Genomic DNA, 27,772 nt, shown 5'->3' with positions numbered 1-27,772 from the left:
CTCACTGTACGTTTTTTGCCTTTTCAGACCATTATCTGTGAACTCTAGAAATGGCTGTGTGGGAAAACCCAGCAACTATGTTCAAAGTTGTAAATCACCTTCTTCAATCTGGTGCTCTGTTTGAAGTCCAGCAGGTGTTCTTACCCATGCCATGAGTTGCTGCTATATGATTGGCTGTAGTGCTGACCAATTATACCACCAATTCTCCCATCAGCAGCACTATCAAACCATATTTATGATTTGTCCTGTCAGGTTTGAGCATAGTTAATTTGTTGCTATAACAATGCAAACATGCTAACTTAAATACTGGCTTAAAATAAGCGGTGAGTTGGAACACGCGATATTTGGCTCACAGATGGAGGACGTGGCTAGTGTAAGTAATATGTCACGGTGTAATATCTCTTTGAATTGCATGTATTTTAGAAGTTTCTGTCCAATAGAGCTAAGGTTTCTATCATCGCCTGCATGGATTTTTTTTTTCTCCCCTCCATCTCCCCACATTTTTTTGGTTAAATCCATAATCTTTGTTTTTTCACTTTACCCATTGCGCACAACGGAAGACCTTATCAAATGTGAGTAAATGTTGCTGCTTCACAGTAACTTTGTACTGAGAATAAATTACAGCTCCTTCACAAAAACTGCTGAATTGCACTGAATGTTACAGACCTGATCATATATATGTATTTTATTTATTTATTTAAACGTGCTAACACTGAGGATAAATTTCGCCTCCATCTGCTCCTTTAAAGCTGCTCAGTGGACAGTTTGTCCTTGGCAACTTCCATATAAGACTCCCTCGTACATCCACTTTGCAAACCCATAAAACTGGGGCTTTTTAAATGCCCTGCTGGGAACCATAAAGTGTAACAAAGGGATTAACAAAAATATGTTCCCTGTTAAATGTTCAGTAAGCTACAATATACAAAATCTGGCTGTAAGAGCAGTAATGAACACGAAGGAGTGTCAAACCTTTGTAATCTCATACATGTATCCAGTTATTGAGACATTTCTTGGAGCCCGTTAAAGCTTCTTTAGTCTGGGAACACTGAGAAAAACGATGCACTATTAATGACGACGCACAAAACCTCAAGCTTATATTAGACAGAAGCATGCTGGGAAACTCCAGTCCTTGTCCATGACCCAGAGGGAGATCGAAATGACAACATATGATAATGATGACTGGATCCCCATGAGCTTAATTAAAGCTGAAATAAAGATCCCACTGGAGGAGTGGAGTTTTGATACTGAGCCATACACGAGGACCTTAATCCCATTAAGGTATTTAGAATTTATTCCACCCTCAGGTTCAGAAACCACCTGAAAGAAGCAACAAACACTAATCCCTTTGTTTCTTATATTACAGAGGACTGTTAGAAGACCACAGTTACAGCTCCACATTGTTGACGGGTAACAGCTGATGCATCATCACAGTCGATCCTTTGTTGTGATTACACAAACATCTTATTTGTGTTAGACGCAGCAAGAGTCTTCAGAAATCTCACGGATCGGTTCAGAATCCATTCCTGACTCTACTGAAATGATTATATACAGTAATTTTCTTCTTTACACAACCACAGTAGTGTAAACCACAGAAACCAAACAATTAAGATGCGACTGAAGTGAAAAAACGGCTTTAATTCAAAAAGCTTGAAGAAATTAGACATTTTTATACACAGTCCCCCATTTTCAGAGGCTCAAAATTAATTGGACAAACAAGAAATTTTAAATATAAGGTTAGTTTCTAACACTTAGATAAAAATCTTCTGGAGTTGATGGCTGCCTGAAGTCTAGAACTCAGATATAGCTAAATGCCGTTTCCTCTCTTGACGTGCTCTGCCAGGTCCTTACTGCAACATAAGTTCAGCTGCTGCTTATTTTGGATCTCTCTGCCCTCATTATGCACTGTTAGGTTGAGATCAGATGACTGAGTTGGAGACTCACAAATATCCCATTTCTTTACCTTAAAAAAACAGGAAAAAACAACTTTTGGAGTGATCACAACAATGTTGTGCATTCCTGCCAGCACTGCAAAACCAACCCAAGACTTTAAGCCTAGCAATGGCCTCTTTCAATCATTGCAGTGTCTCCGTGAGTTCTTGTGAACTAATACCAAATGCAGGTTCTGCACTTGTTATGGAATAATAGGGAAACGAGCATCACCTGGGCATGGAAACCTACCGTCAGCCAATTGTCCGATTACTTTACAACTTTACTTTTCATTAAACCTCAGAGCTGAAGTCAGCACTTCAACCACAAATTAGTTTGATTTTAAAATCCACTGAAGTTTTAGCTCTTCACCAATGAGGTACCATGAGTGTGAACAGCTAATTATGATCAAATTGAAACACATCGAAGTAGTTGTTGATTTATCACTTAAAATAACTTAAGTTTCCAGAATGGATGGAGTGAAACTGAGACTAGCATACTAAAGTATTACCCTTTAAAAAAAGAGAAACTGTTTTTAGTGACTGTAAATCATAGAATTGTCATTTTATTACACAATTAAGTAGATTTTCCAAAATTTAAGGGTTTAACTTTATTTTAAGAAAGGATAATCCTCTTAACCTTGACAAATTAAATTAGTGCCTATTTATGTTTGAAAAGGGAGTAATGCAAAGACAGTAATGTAGTAAAAATCCTTCCTGTAGTACTAGCCCAGAAGTTGTAGTTCAATAAATCCATGGATTTCCAGTTCCATTAATTATAATATAAATGTAAAATTACTGGCAGTATCATTTCAGAGCTAACATTAAATACATTGCAGTGAAGGTTTAGGTTAATTTTCCAAGAGGACATTTTTCCAGATGTCCAGTTTCCATCTCACATGGATTTCACTGCTTTCATATTTATTTTAAATAGCAGTGGACCTTTGGATGTTTGTTTATTAAATGTTATGGCCATTTGCTCACAGGTTTTATAGACTCAACAATTAATCAAGAAAGTAACTGGGAGAAGATCTAAACCTGCCTTTAGATCTTTGTGTATATTCAGAGAGAAACAAAACAGACATTGTTCACAGTTGCAATAGTTTGATAAAGAACCAAAATATCCACTTTATTAGTAGTACAGAGAATGACTTGGACAAACTAATGTAGCTCTCACTCTAAGTGATCTCCTGCATTCTCGGACGTGGTAGTTTGTCACTTTTCCAGGTGTCGTTCCCACTGTGAGCATTGCGCAACTACAAAACCGCCTCGTTGGACTCAAGGTCGAGTGTCTGCCAGCGAGGAAGCGGCTGTCTGAGCGGTGAGGGAACAAAAACATCTCTCTAGATTACATGGAGGATAACTGTTGGCACATGAAAGCGTTTTATTTCATTCAAGAGCGTGGTCATTATTTGGAATAGGAGGCCAATACCTGCTGCCAACTTCACCATACTTCAAGGCTATATGTCGAGGAAAAAAAAAAAAAAGATTCTAACACGTTAAGTACATTTTACTGTAAACGGTGATGAGCGTGTCCTCAGAGTCAGGAAGAGCACTGTCAAAATTTCACTGTAGAAAATGTTTCCTTGCATGAGAATTTTTCTCTATGAAGGTGGGGAAAAAAAGCATGATCTAGTCACAGGTAAACAGATCATGTAAAACAGTCGTAGGTAAATAGATCATATATAACATATTCTCATGTCTGTGTGTGGAAATAAAGACATCTTTGTATGTTTGTATAAACACAGGTCAGTCTTTGGTTCCACTCTAAAGTGCAGTTTCTGTGGTGCAGCAGTCTCAAGTCTTTGGTAAAGAGTTCAGAGGTTTAGGGACCAGTCTTTCTGCTCCTTTACACATTAAAACAACAAATGTAAACTTAGTCTACCAATGCAGTCTCTGTGACCCCCTCTGGGTCTCTGATAAATCCACACTCCTCCTCTTTTGTGTCTTTGTGGATAAAATACTCAACCTGCTCTCTAGCTTTGCCAGAATAGAAGCAGAGCAGTAACGAACGTGGCGATGGCCAGCGCGGCGCGTTTCTGGCCGCCTCTGTGCCATCCCGTGCAGTCGTTGGGGTGCAACCGAGGCGTGTCTGTGTCATCCCTTTGACTGGAATCTGATGGCTGGCTGCTGGATGAACACTGGACCAGGGGCATCTGGTAGGACGTGGCTCGCTTCTCCGGGCGGTCCGGACTGGAGCCGTCGCTGGGGCGCTGGCCGTTGTAGAGCAGGTAGCGTCCGTGAGCGTCCTGCTCCATGCGGAACAGCTCGTACTCTGTGTGCGGCAGCCGGATGCCCAACGCCACGCAGCCATTGGTTATGGTCACATCCTGCTCCACGCCGAACTGCCAAGACCCCTGCACTCCACACTCGTTACCACTGAAGACATTGAGGAGGGATGTGGTGGCCACGTCCATGGGAGTCACTCTCATGTGGTTCACTAAAAGAAGATGGCATAAGAAGACCTTTAAAGGGATCTATTGTGCTTATTTTAAGCCTTTTTAATTATTTTTATTTTTCTCAGACTCTACTAGAGTAGCTTTCCATGATTCACTGCTCAAGACATACAAATTTATCTCGCACTGAGGATGTGAGGAAGCCCTAAATTTCATCCTCTTACAAAATGTTTTATTTCTTATCTTTTTAAGCCAACTTTGCTCAAGCAGAAGGTCTGATCAGCAGGTGGTGGAACTGCTGTTCTCGCAGCCAGAGCTGTGAGCCTGATATCAGCATATGATGGATATCGGCTCCCACTGACATCACACACAGCCAAATTCTCTAAAATTTTTAGAGCAGTCTGAAGCCCTGAACTTTTGTCTCTCAGGTATTACTTGTTGAAACCCTGGCTGGCCATTTCTTGTTTTCACTGAGCTCTTGAGCAGGGGTTCCCAACTCCAGGCCTCGAGGGCCGGTGTCCTGCAGGCTTTAGATCTCACCCTGGGTCAACACACCTGAATCAAATGATTAGTTCATTACCAGGCCTCCGGAGAACTTCAGGACATGTTGAGGAGGTAATTTAGCCATTTGAATCAGCTGTGTTGGATCACGGACACATCTAAAAACTGCAGGACACCGGCCCTCGAGGTGTGGAGTTGGGGACCCCTGCTCCAGAGTAACAATGTTGTGCTCTGTGCACACTCAGTATACAAGATGGGCATAGCTTTTTAGACAGTAAAGTCTACTAAAACTCCATATCTTTGAGGGTGCCCCATCTTTAAGAAATGTGGAAAAGAAACAAAGAACTACTTTCTTTATCTAAAAAGTGACGCTAACACAGAAGGGCCTCACTCACTCATCATATCAGGTTTAAACAAAAAACCCCCCCCAAAAACAACAACAACAACAAGATCTTGAGGCCTCAAAGTGCGACTTCACAAACCAGTGGGCGATATTAGATTAGGTATGTCCATCTTTTATACAGCCTGTCTTAGACAGACTTGAGTTTTAAATGACGTGTCATTGAACCGGTTTATTCTGCTTGTTGAAACAACCTTGGTCTTATTTCTGTCCTTCCTTTCTATCGATTCTGAAAACACTGTATCTGCGAAGTCAATAGGGATCACATGGATCATAACACGACTACCAGTTAATTAAACGAGCAACAGTTTAGCCTTTTTATTCAAACACTGCTCAAAGTGAGCACGCCAAAAATGTTGGGAACTGGTAGAGAAACATTTTGACTGTGTTTAAACTACATTGTATCAATCCCTCAAAATTAGGGTTTGGTAGTATTTTTAAGAAACAGCATTACGGTAAAAATGCAATTACACCACTAAGTTACCTTTGAAGACAAAATCTGTTCCGCCCATGACACGGTTTGAGTGAAGCCCTCGGCTGTAGCGGCCACGGGCGTAGATGGTGAAGGTGGGGTGTTTACAGATGGGGTCCGAGTAGTGGTAGTAATGGCCCTCCCAGGTGTGGTTGTTATCGTGAAAGATGAAGTGACGGGTCAGGAAGAGGACCTCCGGGCGAACTTCGCAGCGCTGGCTCACCCACTGACCGTACAGCCCGACGGTCAGGTCGGCCCGCGGCGGCAGGATGGGAGGGTGGAACTCGTCCGAGCGGTAGATGATACGACAGGCGATGCAGCTGTGGTCGTGGTTCTGAAAAAGAAAAAAATTAATTAATTAAACTCATAACAACTGATTTAATTTTACCAATAGTAAGTTTAGATTTAAACCCCCCCCCCACTAAAGTCATATTTACTGAAAACATACAAACTAGGACTATAAATCTCAGTCAGTCAAGCCTTAGTCACAGTTGTAGTTTTGGCTTCCCACAGTTAAATGAGCATAATCGAGTGATATAGAAGATACATGTTCTGAGATTTGGAATGAAAAAAAAGAAAAAAAGAAAAAAAAAAGAAGCTTCCTAAATCACTGTCTGACGACGTGCCTTTGTGTGTCATCGCAGCTGTTTCCTGCAGAGCTCAGCTGGACGTTTCTTGGACTAGTCTGGATGAGTAACAATGCATTCAAAGACAGATATACAACAGAAATCAGATGTCTGGCAAGGCGGAACGTGAAGAGCTTGTCCCTCAAAGAGGATCATGATTCTTTTTTTGGAAATACTCATACAAAAAAAGGAAGCAAAATAAACTATGGGTGCTGTGTGTCTACACTACAAAAGAACAAATTTATTTAACTGCCTGAAGACACCACAAACTTCAATAACATTAGTGCATAAAGGGCAAAAAACAATCCATGAATGGTTGCCAACACCGACTGTCCAACATCAACTCAGACCTCCATAAAAGCGAGCCTGCACAGCTGGTCAGTGTATCCACCCAGCTCACAAAGATGCACTGAAATCGGCACCCAATCACATTTCGTCAAAGATGTGTGTCCACTAAACAGAATAACAGATGTCTCAGGAAAATTGTCAACATACTGGACAAAAGATCTGTCATCCCCTCAAGTAGTTATTTTTCCAAAGTGGCAAAACCTGGATCGTCTGCAAAACGTTGCATGAGGGTCTCATTGTGTTTGCATTGACAGATCGTGCCAATAATGTGCAAACAAAAATGCCAACATGCCAAAGATGGCGAGGTCTGCTAGCAAACAAACAAATGTAAACAATACATTTATTTTAAAAAAAGAAATTCTGCTTTGCAAATGTCAAGAATAACATTTAAATGCTCCAGATGCCTGAAATACAAGTACTCAGTAAAATCTTATAGCTAACAATAAACTCTTTGCTGCTCTCTGCGGGATATACCATGTGATTAAAGGGATGTACACACAGGAAGAGACTAACAGCAGTGTGGCCTCCAGAGGCCATCGGATGTCAAAATGGATTCTGGCGACTCATAAGCGATGACAGTCCAAATAACCATTGGCTAAACTAAGCGAGTGGGTACTGTGTCCTGAGTTAAACCGATTCTGAGTGGAAGGGTTGATGACTGAAGCTATAAAATAAAAACAAAAAAGGGGGAGAAAAACAGGCTGTTGGCAAACATACTGTAAAGTGGAGAATATATTAGAAGGTTATCTAAATATCCCAGACCTTAAATGTCTACCAGTGACAAACTGTCAGATACAAAGCATTGGAAGATGAGCCAATCTCTTCATATATGGACTGTGCTTAATATGCTGTTTGTAAAGCCATTTTTACTGCTGGATAGAATTGTAATGGTGAATCACCAGAATATTAGCTGTGCTTCCCAGCTGATACCACTCGGAGTTTGCACTTGGAAGGTGGCAGGTCAAAGATAGGATGATGTCTTACTCATAGGTAGTATTAAAGAGATCCAGCTTCAGAGCTTCCAGGTCTAAGAAGTTTGAAAAGGGGGCGGCTTCTTGTCGCAAAAAGACTTCTGGTTGTATACATGTCTACAGGAAAACTCCCCTTGACTCAATTGTTCTGCAAACATGGTCCTGATGACTTAATGGGCTGAACTACTGTGTTCAGGTCCCTACTGAATAAAACATCAAGTTCAGTATGTAAATGATGGGGAATATCCAGGGTATGGCCATCTGCTACCGACTCCTAAGTCACAAGTTGATAGTGGTCACCATGAGTTGGTTTTACTGAGGTTTTGCAGACATGTGACCACTAACCACATGATGTTAACTTGTCTGTACTTTTAATTTTGTTGATTTTTGTCATAGTTTTCATTAAGCACATCTTTTTTTCCTGACGGAGACAAGACTATGTCGACGCTTGGGAGGAATCAAAGAGTAGGCATATGGAGGTATTTTGCATTTGATGTCAATAAAAATAAGACACTTTGTAAACCGTGTGGAACAACTCTCACTGGTAAAAACACAAACCTTTACTCTCTATTTTAGTCAGCTGAATGAACTTTGTATTTACTCTACTATAATCTTATGATATTTGCTTGACTAAAAGTAAAACAACCGATCCCTAATATATAACTGAAACTAAATGACATTTTAGTCAAAAGACTGAAATGAAATCAAGATTTGCTGTTAATACTGACACGGTTTATGCAGTTTATGTCATTTTTGGATGTGTGATAATCATGGTGATAGTGTAGGATCATGTGAACAAGTCTTCAGTTGCACAGGCTTACAGACTGGTCTGCAACCATCTGGCAACCATTTGCCTTTAATGTAAAAGTTGCACCTTATGAAACATGTTGCCGCACAGCTATAGGCAAAATGTTCTCAATTTCTGGTTTACATTGCACTTTTTCCAAGGTTTACTTCCTCTGGGCTAGCAGTTAGCAAGTATTTGAAGACGAGCATAAAAACTACAGACGACAGTGACACTCTACTAGCAACACACAATCACAAGAAGCCTTCTTTAAATGCAGTTTCTTTAGCAATTAGTGGTTTCATCATGTCTAAACTGGTAAACAGCATGACGTCATGAGAAAAATCTCAATAATCAGAACTCCACTCATGTCTGAGTTCAAATCACAAGATGACAATGGTGAAAACACTCGTAGTGAGTGAGTTCACAGTGGTTATGTCCACGTTTTATGCCGCCTATGGTCCGATTGCATCCAACATTTACATTTATACAGGTGGGTGATGGTGAGAAGATTTCAGGGCTCCACAAGAAGTGGTCATAAAAAAAAAAAAGTGAACCATTCATGAGACAATCAGCTTATTATAGTGCAAACTGTTCACAAACTCAAAGTTTACCCTGCTACTGAAACAAAAGACAAAACCGAAGCATGTTCACTGAAATCTGTTTGTCCTGAAAACTTTTCATGACATCAGCACATTGTGTCATGAAATTCACACGCAGAACGGCTGGAATCTGTTCGGAGGAGAGTAAGGAAACTATTTCATTCAGTCTGAACCTCTGGAGTGTTTGGAGCCAAAGAGAACACATTGTTTCACAGTACAACGCAGATGTCGGGACTACTTAAAGCCATTACACAGAAAACAGCATGCTGAGTTTTAATGCTTCTCACACACACACACACACACACACACACACACACACACACACACACACACATCACTGCACTGTACTTTATTTCAAGCCCTCACAGAAAGGTTTGCATATGCATAAAAAAACCTGTTAATCATATTCAGTTAATATCACTGGTCAGGTGGAGCAGCATGTGTCCACAGACAGGACGGCCGGGGCTCTCTTACAGAGTCAGAGCTGGAAATCTACATGCCATATTCCACAAAATCTATTCCAAAGACTGAACTCCAGGGAACCAATTGAGTTTTTTGTTATTTGAGGGTGGTCAAAATTTAAGACCTGACCTTCTCAACTCAATCGCTCTTTTTCCCAGACAACATTATGTCTGCATGAGATTTATGGGGAGTTTTTTTAAAAAAAGGAAAGAAATCGAGAACATTAAAATGAGGAGAAAAAGCTGGAGTATCACTACATCCTGCAGATGAGATAATCCCAGTGCAGCTCCATAACCGCCTCAGAGCGAAAGGTTAATGGGACGACTGGAAGGGAGGCCTCCCACCAGAATCCACCAGTGCATGTGTGAGAGAACAGTGTGTTTTTACGTGTGTGTTTATATAAGACTTGCATATGGAGAGAGGAAAATACAGCATGTGTGTATATTTTAGCATATATATGTGTGGACATAAGAAAAAGCCGGAATCCGGAGAGTTTCAGTCGCAGGTGTGGAAAATGTTTTGTATCCGGAGGGACTTAGAGCCTATAAAATACAGACTTCCTGTCTGGCTTAACAATGAATATGTCCTCCTACTGATACCAATCTGTCCCATATATCATGACACTACTGATGATTTAAACCAGTGCAGGGTTTGCTTTATTTTTTTGCTTCTTTTCCTGATAATGTTATCTGAAAATATAAATCAAACAAAATGACGTTACAAGCTCAGAGTTTCTTCCAGAAAAGTTGTTGGACCCCACAAATGTGAGTGGGAGGCTGGAGATGCTTAATTAATATAGCAATATTTAACTGTTGTAATCATAATCATCAATTATGAAGGAAAAAAAATATGCTCACTTTGGACAATGGATGAAGAGAGAGATGGACCAGGGAGTTTATTTCCCACATGCACAGCATAAAGAGTAAAGTGCATAAAGGAGAGCATTAAATCACAGATGGCCTCATTCACAAAGGATTGTGGGTAATTCATCCTCTCTTGATTAGTGGACATAACTGTACAGATATCAGCTCTGCAGCTAATGATTTAAACTGCCTGGTTCTAGAAGTGAGACGGTGAGGTGTACCAGGGAAAATGCTCAGGAGCAGAGGGAGTGAACGTGGATGAGTTCAGATACTTGGGGTCCATCATCCAAAGCAACAGACAGCGCACAGGAGAGGTGAAGAAGACAGCGCAGCATCAGGGGTGATTTATGACAGAAGGATAGCGGCGAGAGTGAAGATGAAGGTTTACAAGATGGTAATGAGATCTGCTATGGTGAATGGTTTGGAGACGGGGGGGGCAGAGTTGGAAAGTCAGAGGTTTCAAATGCAAAGAATTTGCTTGGGAGTGCAGCTCAACAACCGCTTATTTCTAATCCAGGATGTACAGGATTAGAAATTAGCATATCAGAGGAATGGCTCAGGCTGCTTTAAAGAAGCAATGCAGAGATGGTTTGAACATGTGCAGAGAAGGAGAATGCTGAACATGGAGATTTCTGGATACAGTGAAGGAGGACATGCAGAGGGCTGATGTGACAGAGGACACTAGGGAGAGGGTTAGATGGAGGCAGATAGTCTTCTATGGCAACCCATGAAGCTGTAATAATCATAAGAAAAATATGAGAATATGAAAAAAGTTAAACTAACCAAAAATGAGTCTAAATTTTGTGTAAAAATAAATGAATAAACCCAGTGCACAGATGTGACAGGGCTCATCTTAGCCAGGACAAGGACAAGCCATGCTTGTACTTGTCCTCATCTAAACTGTGTAAATGCAGTTAGTTCAGTGTTCAAAGAGACTTTCAGTAGAAGACTGAAATAACACCAGAGAGTAACAGGCTGCGTTTCTTGACCAAAAATTGGAATTTTTATTTTTATTTGAAACTCTGATTTTAGTTACAGTTGTTGACAATAATGTGCATTAAGAAATTCTTTACATAATAATAACAGCAGTGTCATAAAGCATGTGTTAAATGATTATAAACTACTTACTGATGAACAAGCTGGTGGTGGTGGAGAATATTTGAATATTTAATTGTTCAATTAAAAACTACATTTAAAATAACAGGCTGCTTCATAGTTCCCTTTTATTCACTTGTAAATGTGTTAATTATGTTTGATGTACATGGTGGATAAATGCCCTCATAACCAGCAAAAATGCTGAAAAGTTTAAGTGGATCTGAGCGTGGATGGGTTTTCAGTGTGACAGTGCAGCAGTACTGTCAGTGACCAAAGACTCCAGCTAAGAGTTCAACCTTGTATTTAACAGGAAATCATTAGCAGGCAGGTTTCTTTGCCGCTTTGAGCCTACAGTGTCCGGCTTGCCATGAAATGCTGGACGTACTTTTAGGGAGAAGCAAAGTATTTTATAACTTTACTGGAAATGAAGAAAATAAAAAAGGAGGAAATGAGGGAGGATATTACTACCCTTACATATAAGTGACTTTTTTTCCCCCCTCCATTTCATCTTTTTTTTTTTTACTATACTGGAGGTGACGCACAAATAAGGTGCAATCCAAGTCATGGCAGATAAAGGAGCATTAGAGCTGAATTCTTCCATTTGGGACGTAGTTCAGGGAAGCTGATGTCCAGGAGCAAACATTTTATGAGAAACTGAAACCATATCAGACTTTAAAAACCTTCCGTAGAGACCTGTTGGCAAAACAGACAGTCCTAATACTTTTATTTTTTTAAACTGGCATCCATTGAGCTATACCAGTATCCCTTCTGTAAGAAGACTTCCTGGGAATTCATAAAAAACCTCTCATCTCAGATTGACCGGCTTTACTGCTCAAGTTTCGAGGTACTTTCATGAAAGAAATGACCAAGTACACACACAAAATGACCAAACACAACACTTTAAAAACAGCAACAATATAGAAAAAAAACCCCAAAACTGATCCCTTCTTAACAAGGATCATTATCAAGTGGTCATTACGCCGCCTCAGTGACGCAGCAATGAGCCGGGGCGACAGAAAACTTAAAAAACACACAGTCCCCTGCTTTGCTCTTGCATCACTGCTGAGTTCCACCCAGGAACCACAAATGAACATGCTGGCACCAGCAAATGTTCTGGCCTGGGACCAGTCCTGGGACCAGCCCTGGGTACACTGCTCAAGAGTAATGTATTGGATCGTCACCATGGCAATAAAAGAAAAAAAAGAAAGAAGCCATTACAACCTCAAGAGATGGTCCAGTTGAGTGCTTTTCGAGTAGGAACGAGTGCGGTATTCTGTACTGCTGCTTTACCAAGAAAATATACAAAACTTAATTTACTGTAACTGAAAAATGCCGTGAAAAACAATACCTGTAATGTAGACCTTTGTGTTATTATAGAAACAAATGACTACGTTTACCCAGTTACTAACCATCTTTTTTTGCAAGTTTTATAATGTTCACCTTTAAGAGTTTGGTTTCCACCCAAATACAGTGGAGTTTCAAAAGAATCTATTCTGGATTAAAGGAAATTAAACCTTATTTTATTACCATCATGTCCACTGTTTATTCCTTGAGCACTGTTCTGGTCTCCAACATCTCTTTTTGTAAATATCTTTAGCTCCTAAATGCTCCACTATGTTTGTGTCTGAATGTAAATCAAAGCAGTGAAATTGCTGGTTTTAAAACCAGCACACCGAGTTGAAAGATGCTGAAATCACAGCCTGTGTATCCGAGATGACATCATGCATTGGTCTGTGAACAACAGCCTCAAGATAGGAATTTCAGCCGTCACCATATTTGTTTTTAAACTAAACTAAATATGAGGAGAGATTGCTGAATCTGAGAATACTATTAAAACCTTGCAGCACATATCATCTATTCTACTTCATTATTTAGCAAGCGATCAGGACGGTGGACCGATCTGCATGTTTGTTTTGGCACAGATTTTATGCTGGACATTATCCCATCCATTCAGGCTTCGGACTGGAGCTATGAGGATATCAGCTTGTGAGTCTCTGGGACTTTTGTCTCCACCCAATCTCTAACCGTAGGTATTTTGCAAGTATGGTGAATGTATTTACCACTACATCATGGAGAAGTATTTTAACTAAACTGGACAAACATCAAGTCATGTTCAATAAAAACTTAAATGAGTAATTAAGTGGCAGGGTCCTTTTTAAATTTCAGATCCGATTTCGATTTGTAACCTAAAGAGTCGCCCCCTGTTGGTCATTAGAAAGAATGCAGTTTTAAGGCACTTTGACACTGGATTCACCTTTTAAGGGGAAATTGTGGTTGTGTGCTGGCAGCTAAATACTGCCCATCTACCTGCAGACAGCATCTTGTCAGATGGGGGCACACCCATGTGGGCTACTCTTGCTTGTGCTGTTGCTGGTCCATTAGCCAGCAGTGCAGAGGAGTCAAACTGAGTGTTAAAAACTATGGAAAGCCATTTCTTGTGCACTTTGTTGGTGCTCCCTTCCCTTTTCTGGCACATTTCTCAACCAATCAGCATTCAACTGATACACAGAGTCATCCATGCAGCACGCCATGCATTTCGGACTGTAGGGGGCCATGTTTGCATTGGCTGAAAAGCTCTCTATAGGTTCTTCATAGGCAAACACATACATAAACTGGCATAATTAAGCATTAGGTGCAAAGACTACATCCATTTTTTAATGTGATTAAAATGATCTAAAATGCAAAGTTCAGCTGCAGTGATTGGCAATAATCTTCTGTATGTAAATGCATGCAGCATTTTGATTAATGCATTCCAAAGACATACCATGGGGTTTTGGTTAATTGGTGACTCTAAACTGCCCATAGGTGTGAATGCAAGTGTGAATGGTTGTCTGTCTTTCTGTGTTAGCCCTGCGTCAGGCTCGTGACCTGTCCAGGGTGTACCCAGCCTCTTGCCCTATGGTAGATGGGATAGGCTCCCCCCTGAAAAGGATAAGCGAAGAGAATGGATGGATGGGATGGCATTTAAAGAAATTAAGAAGAGTATTTCTGTAACAGAAATACTCTTCAGGTTACTGAGAGACAATCTTTGTTTCTCAGTAATCTGAAGAACACACTGAAGAGTTTTTATTGGAACTGCTTCCTGGCAAAGAAACAGTCCCTGTTATAGCTTGACAGCAGGACGTTTTGAAAATACACAAAAAGACTGGCGGTGTTTCAGGGAAGAGAATACTTTTTAAAGGTTTGTTAAAAATGAAATTTCACTGACATTAACTGAACTGGAGTGGTAACAGAAATGAAAGAGACAGAAGCAAAAACTCCCTTTTTTCCCTTCAAGGCTGCAACTCTATGACTGATTCCAAGTTTGGAAGTGTCACTGAAAATTCCGCCAACAGTCTAACTTCCTTTTTTATTCCAAAAAGATTGAAGACAAAACGGAGCACATGCAACAGTTTGATTTGAGCCTCAGGCACGCATGAGATCGGAGCTGGTATGTGCTCGCTGGACTAATTCATATGGCCGCATCAATCCAAATTCTAGGAATACCGCACGATGATTGCTCCCAGAGATAGGCCCGGTTTCACATTGCATCTCTGCAGGCCAGAGCGGCTTAAGGAGAGCAGCTCTGGTCATTACAGCGCCACAGGGGAGCTTGTCTGATCATAGCTCGTCACCCCACACACTGTTTACATTCTGATCAGCAACACCAAGCCCCATCATCCCCATACAAATGAATGTTTATTTAGACAGCGGACCCGAACAGGATTTCATTGTAATCTCTGTAGAGGGTGACAGTGAAAACATCACTCTAGGGTTTCAGCCAGCGGGGAAACTCCTTTTCAGCAGTGTAAATACAGAAATTACATCCTGTAAGCACAGTGGAGATGAAATCAGTATGTAGATAGTTTCTGGTTTCTTTCAGTGCAAATATTTAGTGTGCAAAGGTCTAAGCTCAAGATTATTGACTTACACAGAGATCCTAACACAGATTAGGGTTTTCTAAATAGATGTCGGTTGGGTACACCAGACAGGTGGGTTTAACCGCCTCAGAATAATTTGGATCTTACATCAATAACTCGATAATTCAGCAGAATAATGTAACTTTTTTTTCCCCCTAAAAAAACAAAATAACAGGCCTTCCCTCTAAAACACAATAAACACAATTAGTAAACAGTTTATCCTGGTCTCCTCACTGATTTTGTTTAAATTATGCATAAGATAGCTCCCCAATTAAAATGTATGTTTTTCAGGTCAGCTCAGTTTCTATCTGGTGTGTGTGGTCTTTGTGGCATGGAGGGTCAACACAGCAGGGATGGAGTTCAGCTGAGGTTGCACACTGAGCTGCATGCTCGGGATGGAAAACAAAACCCTACCTACGATCCAATGAATACAAACGTCAGGTTTCTGGGTGGGAAGAGTTCTCATCCCTGTCGCTCAACTAAGGACTCCTACTGGTAAGTCATGGGTCCTGCACAGTGGGGCAGCTATCCCCTACAGGTAATAACTGTTGTTACTGGCAGAGATTCTGCACAACTACAAACTTCAACATAGTCCCTGCCTTACCAACTTTAAAATAATACTGGCTGTTTACTGACAGAGAAACTTAGTGTCTTCACCACAGACTGTGCATAAAAGATGGAAGTAGCTTCCAGTTGTGACATTTGAAACCGAAGTGGATGTGCCTTAAACTTGCATTCTTTCTAATGGCCAGAAGGGGGCGACTGCTGGTTTCAAAAAGGAGCCGGATTGCAAAGAAAGTCTGTTGGAAAATGCTAAACAAACATTCTGCTGATCAGTTTTTGGGCTGAGTTGCTACTTTCAAGCTGTCTTTAATACAACATAATGTTCATTTTGTAAATTACAGAGTCAAAAGAGGATCTGCATGTTTCAGAATGAGATTTCCGTGCGAGGGTTCAGTGTCTAAGAGTCTCACAGTCTATCCACTTCATCTCTGGTTTCAAAACACAAAGATGGCAACAGTGATGACACTCAGCTTGATGCGTCATGATGGTACTTAATTGACTAATGAGTGTTGTCATCTTTTATATACAGTCACACTATAGCTGATTAAAAAAATGTAGGCTTTTAGACAATCCAACAGGTCGTGCTGGAGTACAGCATTAGACCTCTGTATTGCTACAACAAGGTGAGAAGTTAAAGCTGTAGACTTTTAAGGCTATAACAATAGTTCAATCAAAGTTATGGACACCCAAAAACTTTTTTTTAATGTTTTGTAATTATAAAAACTCCTTAACTTAATATTACGACCCACAAGTGGACAAACTCTGATCTAGAATCAAGTCTAAGGCTACATAATAGCATCAATGCACTAAGCCCGAGTGAGGGAGGATCATTAGGGACTTGCCTTGGCGTTTTGCAGAGCGGTCTGGTAGCTGGACGGCTTGTAGTACAACCTCTGCGATGGGTCAGTGTGTATGTCTCCTAGAAACAGCTCCTCCACCAGGTGATCCAGGTTGTGGTGCAGGTACTGCTTCTCCACTCTCAGCAGCTGCAGCTCATGCATGGCAAAGTTAAGCTCTCTGGTGCAGTCGTAGTCGCCCTCCTCGCTCACAAGCTCGTACATCGCGTTGGGTTCCCAGGCGCCCTTCACTGCCCCTCGGCAGCTGCGGTTGAGCCTCTGGCTGAGCTCTTTGGCCACGGTGGCTGTGTGACACACCATCTGGACACGATGGAGCTGGTACTCCGCCTCTGTGCCACCGCGGATGATCCAGGAGGCCTGGCGTAAGCGCAGTCGACCCCGAATCACCAGCGTGTAGATGGGTTTGGTGCAGTGGTTGTCCTCGTAGTAAAACTGGTGAGCCTGGAAGGTGTTGTTGGGGTAAAACCTGTAGGAGCGTGTCAGGAACTCTGGGCCTGGTCTGACCTCACATCTGCAAGAGAGGACAGATGGCTGTTAAAAAGAAACAAAAAAATCCCCCAAAACATTCATGTTTGTGTGAAGAGCTGAGTAGTATTCATGTTCCTTGCCTTGAGTTTCACCAAGAGCATATCTGAAATATAACCCAATTAATCTGCACAGAAGATTGACTAGCTTCAGCCTTCTTTTGTTTGCTTGTACCTCTTTGGTTTATTCTTTTGTAAAGAATGTCATTAGATCAGCGTAAGTTTCTGTTTGGTGGTGCATTCAGAGAAGCTCAGACATGTCAGACCTGACAGTAGGAGGCTGAAACTAATCTGAGTCTATATCCCCACCCACTTTCTGTTTTAGCAAATATTTTAACTCTTTGTTGTTCTTTTTTAACGTCATAACCAATGAGTTTGTCCATTACTATTCATGACCCTGTTTCCCCATTGTTGAGTTGTAAACATTAGTTTAAAGGAAGCCTCCAAACCACTCCCATGTGCCTGTGAACCACATCAGTGGGTGTAAAAATAAAGAAATGTGGTGAACACACATCAACTCAGAGTGAAAGTAAGGTAAGCTTTAATTAAACAAAAAAAAAAGTTTTAAGCAAGTTCCTGGAGCGCCTGAGAATCAAGGGGTAGGCAGGTTAAACACATTCACACGAGTAAACCTGAAAATAATGATGCCTTTGTGTCCTAAATATATTCTGATGCCACTGACCTCAAATTGTCTTGATGAACAAGCAACAGCTTTAAAAATCACCTCCTGCTAAGAGTTTCTTACTATAATGAAGTGAAAGTAGTAGCTTGCTAGAGAGTAATGCAAACTCTTAAAGATTACAGTTAGGGGGCAGATACAGAGAAAAGAAGCCAACCTGGTGGACACCCAGTGGCCCTCCACGCTGGGAGGCATCTGCACAGTGATCCGGGCCCCATTGTGAAGGTGCTTTAGCATGTGCTGGCACTGGGAGTCTTTGATGGATCGGCCGAAGGTTTTCTCCGGGTAGAGGCGGCTTGAGCGGCTTTCTGAGTAGTGAAGGGAGGAACCTTCAACCCAAACTGTGGGAGCAAGACGATGAGAAAACAAAGATGATGATGAGCCTTTACATACAATAACAAATGTAAAAATCACATTTTAAATAGCTGTTTAATTACCATCGAGCAGCGTTTGAACATCAAATGTTGGGGTCACCGAGTTTGAAAGGCTGGATAAACCACTGAGGAATCTGTTTATTCTGGCATATCTTTACCTCCTAATAAATTACCGCTTTTAGGACAACTGGGAACGCCAATTACACTGAGATCAAACGGAACAGCAGTCTCCCTCATGCTTTCAATCTGCCAGGCCTCTTTGAAGTGTTTAGAGGGTTTAATTTTGTCATTTTAACTCATGTCATCGCCAGACATTACATGGCTGCTCCAGCAACCTGTAACACCTGGTATGAATGAAAATGAGCAGATCATGAGACGGGTTGAAGGCCCAATTAGTGAATTTCGACTTCCACTCGCTTTTAACAACAACATTCAAACAAACCAAGACAAATGACAAAGATCGCGCCGATTTATATGCTCAGTTCCCACACTGCCCGCGTGCCCTTGACGCACCACATGGAAAAACAATACCTTCAGCGATGGACTGAGCTTAAAGGGATAAAATGTCGGAAATGAAAGTACTTAAAAAGCCTACAGCCAGAGAAAAGCCCCGAAGCTCACATTCCCTCAAGGATTTATGCCATGTAATACTCCGATATCATCAAAATCTACCTCGAAATATGAAGACTTTGCCATGAATTCTTTCTATCAGACCCGACTTGCCTGGCAATATCATTTAATGCCCAGGAATGCCACTGCGGTCGCCTCTGAGCTTTTAATTTGAGACTAATAACACTGAAGGAGGGAGAAAAACATCTGATTAAAAGAAGCCAAAAGCTCCATGAAGAACAAAGCTCCATCCAGCTGTTTTACACCCAGTCGGGCAGCTCCTATGAGAGCTAGCCCAGGCTTGTGTGTAAATCACCACATCACAGCACTGCTCAGTGGAAACACTGGACAGTGGGGGAGACTTGATCCCCCGACTCAGCTGGTGGCATTAGTAACGCTGCTCTGTTTGCTGTAGCTGATCTTAAAAATCAAAGGAGACACTTCACAGTTTGCTGCATGTTATGCACGTATGTATATAAAGGGTTTTTTTACACCTGCACTCGGCTTGGACCACAGCAACGATCTGAGCGGCTGCCAACAGCTTGTTTTCACTATGATGAGAGCAAAAACTAACAGTGTGTGCTTGAGAGTGTTAAAAAAGGAAACCTGGTGAGATGTATAATCCAAAACACACTTAACACTTTTATGCAACCCCTCAGGTTTAATAGCAGGTGAATTTAAGGGTTGAGCACATACAAAAGAGAACGAACAGAAATTTAGCTGTGAAACTGTTACCCGGTTATAAATTAGGTGAAGAGAACATAAAGTGGTACACCGTGCCATTATGTGTTTAACACAAGAATTTTTTAAGAGAAAATGCAAAAGCAGTTTGGGGGTTTGCTGGTGTGGAGCATTCAAGCAGGAAAGAAGTCAGAAATGATCTCAGAGAAGCTTTTGTTGCTGCCCATTAATCTGGGAAGGGCCATTTCCAAACAGTTTGAAGTCTGTCATTATGCAGCGGAAAGATTATTCACAAGTGCAAAACATTCAAGACTGCAACCAATCTTCTAAGGAGTGGACGTCCCAGCAAATTCACCCCAAGGTCACACCGTGCAATGCTGAGATAAATTGCAAAACCCCCCCAAACCCAAGCGCTACATCTTAGACCGCATAGGCCTTAATTAGCATGTTACATGTTAAAAGTTCAGGACAGCACAATCAGAAAAAGAATGAACAAGTATGGCTTGTTTGGAAGGTATGCCAGCCTCTTGGCTCTAGAAAGAACAGGAAAACCACAGGACCTCTTGGACAATGTCCTTCAAACAGATCAGACCAAAGTGGAGATGTTTGGCAACAACACGCAGCAGCACGTTTAGCAAAAAAGCAAAGGCAATATAATAGAAAAAACAGCTTATATCAGTGTTGATTGAAGGTGACGATTTGAGCTTGTTTTGCAGCCAGGACCTGGGCACCTTGCAGTCATTGAGTTGACCGTGAACTCCTCTACTCTACAGTCAAATGATCCCCATGGCTGAATAGCTGAAAAAGAAAAGAATCGAGATGTTGCAACGGCCCAGTCAAAGTCCAGACCTCAACCTGATTGAAATGTTGTGGTGGAACCTTAAGAGAGCTGTTCATAAATGAGTTCATGGAAACCTCAATGAACTGAAGGAAACTGTAAAGACGAGTCGGCCAGAATTCGTCCGCAATCAAGCGAGAGCCCGATCGAGTCGTACAGAAAACGATTACTTCAAGTTAAAAACTGTCAAAGGTGATTCTACAAGCTAAAACCTCAGGGGGTGTACTTAGTTTGTCACACGCTTCTTCTGCATTTTGGCTTCGTTTTTGTTAAATAATGACAGTGTAATATGTCATGTTGTGGTTTATCTGAGATTTTATTTACTGATTTTTTTTTTTTAAATTATGTCCTATATGTAAAACTAATTTTATCCATCAGTCTGCTAATATATTGTTTTTTGAAGTTTGTGATCAGTGGAGACCCGGGGATTGTCCGGAAAGCTGGGGAATAACACTATCGGATCATTTTTTTTCTGAGAAAAATGAAGATTGGAACGGGAATTTCAATTAGATATACTAGTTGATATTGACAGTGCTCTTTTTTAAATGGTAGATCTGTGATCTTCTAGCTTTACCTGGCAGTTGGGGCTGGAATTTGTTCAGAAACATCATATAAGCCAGAAACGTGGAACTAAGAAGAATCCTGAATAGAAATTTGCAGTTTTCCCACCTCATCCACAAAGAGCCAATCAACAGCTGAATTATGAAACATTTGAGTGAGTCATGTTGCACTGAAGCATGCGCACAGCAGAGACGGAGTTTCAGCTGAGTGGTGGGACACGACTCTGCTGGCTATTGGAGTAAAGATGGTAGTTGGTGTACTTTTTCTCACATTATTGTGTTCATTACTGTGGCGTGAGCATAAGTTCATTAACCAAAAATAAAAAAGAAACAAAAAAAGGACAGAACTAAGTCTTTTTTAATTTTTTTGAGGAGGGAGGGGTTTCTAAAGGTTACTGAAGCTTAATGTCTGATTTACGCAACAGCCTGAGAATGAAGGAGGAGAAAAATAAATCTTTGTTTCTGTGAAAATCTGCTGTTTCGTTAGATTAAGACATATTTTGTTATCTCCAACAATGTTTTCTTAAGTCGTGGTCAAATGTTTTTTTTTTTGTGATAAGATTGTGAGCAACACCGCTGATATCTTTCTGTCATGACGTTAGACAGACCTGATCCAGAGTCAGCAGTGTCATAGCGAAGCCTGTGCAAATATCAAAATTATAATGAAACGTGAGCTTCGTTTTGAACCACAGTTACAAATCTTCTTACATTACATCAAAGACAAATGTGGACCTACTTGAAATGGAAAACAGACTCAGACAGGGAAATAAACGAGGAAATGATTATATGGAGGTTACGTGTAGCTTGTTAAAAATGACTTTATAGGAGTAGGCATCAGACGCCTGCTTCTTTACACTTTTGAGTGTTGAATGTGTGACTTTCTTCCACTAGTTTTTTTTTTTTTTTTTTTAACTCTTCGTTCATGAAGGCAATAATCAGAACGGCTCCACTCAAACTCTTTCTGGCCCTTCGCTGCTGCTGCTTTCCCAAACTGCTGCTCTATCTAAATCAAAGCACCCACAAAACTCCCAGAGTCCCAAACCACGGCGAACATTTCCAGTTGGCCCGATCCCACTGGTGAGGTAAGAAGGCTGGGACCCCTGACAAGAAGAGAGACTGTACAGCATTTATGGGAAGAGAAAAATCCTAAGTTTCCAGAGCAGAGACCAGACAAAGGACTGTTCTTCTTGTTATCTCAGAGTCTGGCAGTGACCGCGCAGGAGTTGAAGAGGGTAGACAAAATGACACTTCAACTTCAGGGCAGCTACATCCAGAGGTGGGAAGTTATAGAGTACATTAAGAAAAGACTGTGGAGGTGCTTGAGTATTTTGAAAGGCTTTCTACTTGGAGATCAGAGGGAAAATTGCACCTTTTGAAAGCCAGTACATATTTATCTAAGTTACTTACACAGATTAGGAAGTAGAAGCCATAAAATACTGCTTTGGTTCAGTAACAAGAGAGTAGAGCCAGCTGTCAGATTGTACTTGCATGGGGGAAATGCCAAAACAATGTCAAAGGAAAGAGGAGATATGAGCTACACTTGACTCCCTGTTATTGTATTTTAGAGAAAAATAAGTAATAAGATACAGTACAGCCATACAGGCTGTAATTTGGCACGGAAAATTCTAATGTTTAGGAGGTGTAATGCATGCTAGCGGTGAGCATTAAACATAAAGAAGGCTGAGCCAGGAGGGAACGTCATTGCTTCTAGTCTAAGTTTTTACCCGAGGGTGGCAGGAGTAGGAAACACAGTTTTAATTTTCCTCAGTGGGACACGCATATCTACAAGTTGCCAAGACAAAACCATGATCGTCAACATCACGGTGGTGCCAAGTGAAAAGCCATCAAAAACAGCAGGTATTTTCAGGCTCTGTGGGTCATGGCAATCAGGTTGATGAGATTTTTTACTCTGGATCAAATGTTGGAAAATATATTTTCTATTTTTGTTCAGAATTTTTCCTCTTTTGGGACAAATTAAAGACATCCATCAGTCCATTTTCTTCCACTTCTCCAATTTCCTTAATCCAAACCTTTGACTGTTTTTGAAAAATGTTGAAGAAATAAGAAAAAAAATTCACCACCATAATTACTATTAATAAAAAAATAATACTTTTTTAATTCTGAAAAAATACACCAACATAGACCACACACAAATGGAACAGGAATTTCACAGGGCCCCTGTAGTCTCATTTTAGAGTATTTAGCAGCTGCTTTGGCACTTTAAAGGTTTTTGGGGGATTTTTCTTGGAAGCCGTCTGATTCTTCGTAGCTCAACCTTCAAGAGGGAAAATGGAAATGTGAACATCTGCATTTCAGTGTCAACAACAACACCTCCAACAGCTGATGTGGACCATGCTTCACATAAAAGTTACAGAAAAGTGACTAAATGGACCTTGAGATGAGATTGTTTTGTAAGCCATCCAAACTTCACAACCAGCACTTTTACTGCATTCCTGCACTGGCTGCTGATACAGATGTGCGGGACAAACCGGGCTACAAATTGTGCCTCCTACTTCCTTTCCTCGCTTCCTTTCGCTGCAGTTTGACTGCATCTCTCTCAGCTATGCCGGCACGACTTTCACGACTCTCCCTCTCGCTATGAAATTATTGTGCAAATTGTCTGAGTGATGCTTTGCAATTATGGCAATGATTATTTGGCGTCTTTGGAGATCTGCTAGTCTCAAACTGCTTTGACTTCCAGACCACTTTAACAGCTGATAAATGCTGGTAACTGGCATTCAACCCAGTGCAACCCCAAATTACAGCAGCTTTTGCAGAGCCAGACCGACGCATCGGCAGACTGACAGCACTAGCTGATACGATATATTATGTTTTAGACATTCTGCACAAACGCTTTTATGAACCTTCAAGACATCAACACAAACTCCTTTAAATGATTTCAATCACAGTGTGTCAGCAACGTAGCTGGTGTCTCCAGAAAAGTTTTGTTGGTGTATTACGATTCACTAAAGTTACTTTACAGTGATGTTAAGTACAGAATTATTGGCTATGATTTTATAATGCGATAGCACATCTGTCCAATCTGAATTTGAGAGGCAGGCATGATATTAAAATGTGTATTTTTTCTTTTTTTAACCCCTTTTTTGAACCAAAATGCCAATTTTGGCAATAAATGTGTAATATTAGTCAAATTATAGCAAATATGGGTGAAATGTGTTTCTATTTTTATATTGCTATTTTCTATTCTTTCAATTTTTCTGAAAATTGAAAGAAACTATAGCCACATACCCGCCACACACAAAAGAATATAATAATAAAAAAACAACAGCAACTACTCTGAGATGAACATTAAAGTGTAAAGCTGTCAGTTAAGCCAATATCTATAAGCAGATACAATAAAAACTTCATGGCTCCATTGAGGTCCACTGAGCAGAAGGTTAGATTCAGTAAAAAGGTGAAATAGAAGCAGCTGCTCTTCCGTGGGTCCATTTCTTGGCTTTTTTTTTTTTTAACCTTTCCGTTTTGCTCTCCAAAGACACGCTGAGGTTTTCTCTCCCAGTAAATTTACAGCGCACTCTAATCTAGTCTGACAGTGCATTTTCATTGCCACTCTGAAAGGCTGCAATAACACACCACTTAATTGAACGTTCGGATTCACTTAAACACACTTAAGGATAAGTGGACCCCAAAATGTCGTTTTTATCTCAACCAGGTTATTTGAAGTTGCTGCCAAATGTTGCCTTCCACTGTCACTGGCAACAGATGGATTGGGTCAACTGCAGTCCCATAATCCTCTGCTGCTCAGACAGGGTTTTCATCAGGATTGGATGTTTTAAGTGGCTCTTAACTCTCCCAGCGCTTTCATCTGCCCAGCAGCCTCGGGGAAGATTTTTATTGCCTTCTAACCTTTATACATCACTATGGCATAAGGCGCAAAGTTAATACAAAGTTTGTCCTGAATGGAGGCAAACATAGAGCCATGATGGTAAACAGGTGTGATGAAGGGAATTTTAACCTACGAGTGACCCATCTTACATGTGCGGTTTAAATGATTAGCAAAAATAAATAAATTAACTTAAATGACCGTCTGAAATTGTTCTAACTGTACAGCTTGTATAGAAAAACAAATACAAAACAAAACACATGGACATGTTTCCAAGCGCACGTGGAGTAAAACATGCTTTGCGCTCAGCTTTTTAAAAAATATCTTTTAACACTGACACTTGTTGCAGCGCATGAAACCTCAGAATAACAAACACTAGCACATGGGGAAAAGTTTCTTACCCAAAAAAGCAACAAGAAGCAGCCTAGATGACGGCCCCATTTCAGACTTGGTTGGATTAAAACGAGCTTCACGCTGGTCACAACGGAGAGATCAGGCTTCCCTTTATTCAGCGTCCGTAGTTATTCCGACAGAAATCCTCACATTTTGGATCCAAAGCGTGGAGAAAACACTTGTGCAAAATCCGAGCATCGTATTGAAGAATGCTCTCGATACGCAGAGGGAGAGAATAAGAAGCCCGCTGTACTTTCGCATCCGAACAAAGAATCCTCTGGAAATCAAAGTAAAGTCTAAACTTTACAGCGAGCCACCCTGAAACAATCAGAGATTGTGGTGCACAGTTCAAAAGAGTCGGCTTTCTTACTTTAGCGCGCGTCTCCTGTGCGTCCTGTGTGCTGCGCCCCGGAGGAGTGTTTGGACGTGTGTCCAGAGATTGGACTCACCCCGCCCATTTAGATATTATATGGGCGTGGAGAGGGTGCTTAAGCTTCCCCAGTGAGGTGCAAAATCCAAAGAGAGAAAAAAAATGTATTTTTCACCTTCTCATATTTTTCTTAGGAGTACATTTTCTTTATTTTCCGGTTGAATATATTATTTTCTCCTTGTATTTTAAATATCTGTGATTGTAAAAATAAGATGCCATAAAAAAAAACAACAAACAGATATTGTATTACCGGTCCAGAATTTGAGAACATTTTTGGTTTTGTCTCTTTTTTCTCACTCAAAAATATCTTGTCATTACCTGATACCTGAACCTGGTTTCTCCTGCAAGACAGCTCTCTGTGGTTTATCAACAAAAAGCCAGAAAGGGTCTAATGAAGAGGTGAACTGATCAAAAAGGAGAGGGGTTTATTATATTTTGTGGTTAAAAAAAGTCTCTTTTGTCAGTGATTAAAAATGCCTTGCACCGAACATGAAAGGGTAAATAAATTAAAAAAGAAAATCTCATGTTGTTTAGGATGAATTACTGGTTCCTCCTTTCATTAGGTCCCACATCCTCATTCTTATCATCCATGATGGATGCTGCACATTTTTCTTGACCGTGGCTTTCAAATTATACACCTTCAGATCGTATCCTCCTGCCTGGAGGGAGAACAACAGAGGTTCAGTGTCCTTCTCCTCTAGAACACCTGTTATGTGTGTGTGTGTGTGTGTGTGTGTGTTTGATGGGGAGAGACTGTGGCCTTGAGTTTCCGACTCTTTTCAATTTGAGGTTTTCTTGTCTCTCTGATCTTTTAACCCTGAGGCCGCACTCCAGCTCCTCCATCACTCACCCAGTCTGAAAGTTGGAGGCTGAGGCATCTGTGGTACATTTGCTTTTAAAACTCTTATTGTATCACTGCAAAAGCACCAAATCTATTTAAAAATTGAAAATCAAAAACTTATTTGGTAGCGTCATCTTACTAGCTTATAATCACCAGACTATTGATTATAAGCTTATCAATTTATGACTTTCACTCAGTTTTAACTCAAAATGATCTGTTAAAAGAACAACATTAATAAAAACTTACAGAGTAAATGATCTTGGGAAAATTTTAGAATAATTTAGAGGTCAGTGAAAAAGATCTTTTAGAGATCATCTCTGCAGCTCTGAAAAAGGTTTTCAGCAACTTACTGAGAGGCCAATACATTTCTAAAGAGTCACACGGCACATCAAGAACAGGGGTGGACCTGCTGGAGTCCTTCGACTACATTTCTCCCACCAGTGTGCAGCAGTGTGGTTTAAATCTCTGTGTATTAGCATCTAATGGCTTCATTTAGAAATGAAAATGGGCTATAGAGGTTTGCATATGTTTTTCTATTTTTTTATTTTTAAACTAGCAGCCTTTAGCACCAACCAATTTAACCTGAAGAGGCATAAACTGAAAACACTTCACAGATTTCAGATAGCTTCTTCCACAATCAGGCTTTTCTATAACTTAAACAGTTTAATTTCCCTTTAAAACTCACTAAGCTGTAGCTCAGTCAGACAGTCAAACAGATTCTATATTCATAGTTTTTTGTCACATGTCCAACACAAAAGTTGAACACGCAAGCCAGCACTATACTGGACACTGTAGATCTGCAGCCCTTGTCTGTCCGGCCCATTCTCATCCTCAGGGTGCCAGTTGCTGCTGTTTTGTCAGTTTTGTGTTATTAAATGACAGTAAAAGTTTGAAGGGTTGGTTAGTTCATGAACACTGCGTCCTTTAGGTCACTCACTCACATTTCACTTCGGTCTAAGTGCAAAAACCATAATTTTGTAAGGGTTAGTGTTGTGAAGGAGCGTATCTTAAGCTAAACCACAATCTTTTCATAAACCTAACCAGGATGTCTTTGTTGCCAAAACCCAACCATTGAGTAAAAGCAAAAATTAAAAAACAGGGGAAAAAAATCAAAAGAGTTTTTCTATTATTTGATCAGTTTCAAGGCAACAATATTTAGATCACAGCTGAAAAGAAAACTGGTCAAAAGATGCTGAAAAGCTTTGACCAGTATATTCATCAGTAAAAATACCAG

At 40.6% G+C, this 27,772-nt stretch overlaps 1 protein-coding gene across 3 annotated transcripts; it reads right to left on the bottom strand.

The window, feature by feature from the left end:
* Nucleotides 1–1,615: 1,615 nt before the first annotated feature.
* Nucleotides 1,616–25,722, bottom strand: LOC100712112 (protein APCDD1). Of its 3 annotated transcripts, XM_005476657.3 has the most exons (6): nt 25,638–25,722; nt 25,276–25,544; nt 18,126–18,309; nt 16,751–17,276; nt 5,707–6,028; nt 1,616–4,365 (listed from the first exon to the last, which is right to left on the bottom strand). In XM_005476657.3, exons 2-6 carry the CDS (start codon nt 25,313–25,315, stop codon nt 3,902–3,904), a joined length of 1,536 nt encoding a protein of 511 aa, XP_005476714.1. In that variant the 5' UTR covers nt 25,316–25,544; nt 25,638–25,722; the 3' UTR covers nt 1,616–3,901. The 3 variants fall into 3 exon arrangements, with proteins under 3 accessions (XP_005476714.1, XP_005476715.1, XP_005476716.1); XM_005476658.4 differs by having other exon boundaries at nt 25,276–25,712; XM_005476659.4 differs by lacking the exon at nt 25,276–25,544 and having other exon boundaries at nt 25,638–25,712.
* Nucleotides 25,723–27,772: the final 2,050 nt, after the last annotated feature.

This window comes from Oreochromis niloticus, linkage group LG18 (genome assembly GCF_001858045.2).
Source record: "Oreochromis niloticus isolate F11D_XX linkage group LG18, O_niloticus_UMD_NMBU, whole genome shotgun sequence".
Lineage (NCBI taxonomy): Eukaryota > Metazoa > Chordata > Actinopteri > Cichliformes > Cichlidae > Oreochromis > Oreochromis niloticus.
Note: the sequence above shows the minus strand (reverse complement) of the source record. Positions and strands in the feature narration are given on the sequence as shown.

Bases quoted from the DNA above. Each gene is read 5' to 3' on its own strand.
- LOC100712112 (XM_005476657.3), bottom strand. From the start codon at position 25,315: ATGGGGCCGTCATCTAGGCTGCTTCTTGTTGCTTTTTTGG. The intron at 17,277-18,125 runs GTTGGCTTCTTT...CCTCTCTTGCAG, and splicing joins GGCCACTGGGTGTCCACCAG to ATGTGAGGTCAGACCAGGCC. The intron at 4,366-5,706 runs GTAACTTAGTGG...ATCTTCTTTTAG, and splicing joins AACAGATTTTGTCTTCAAAG to TGAACCACATGAGAGTGACT.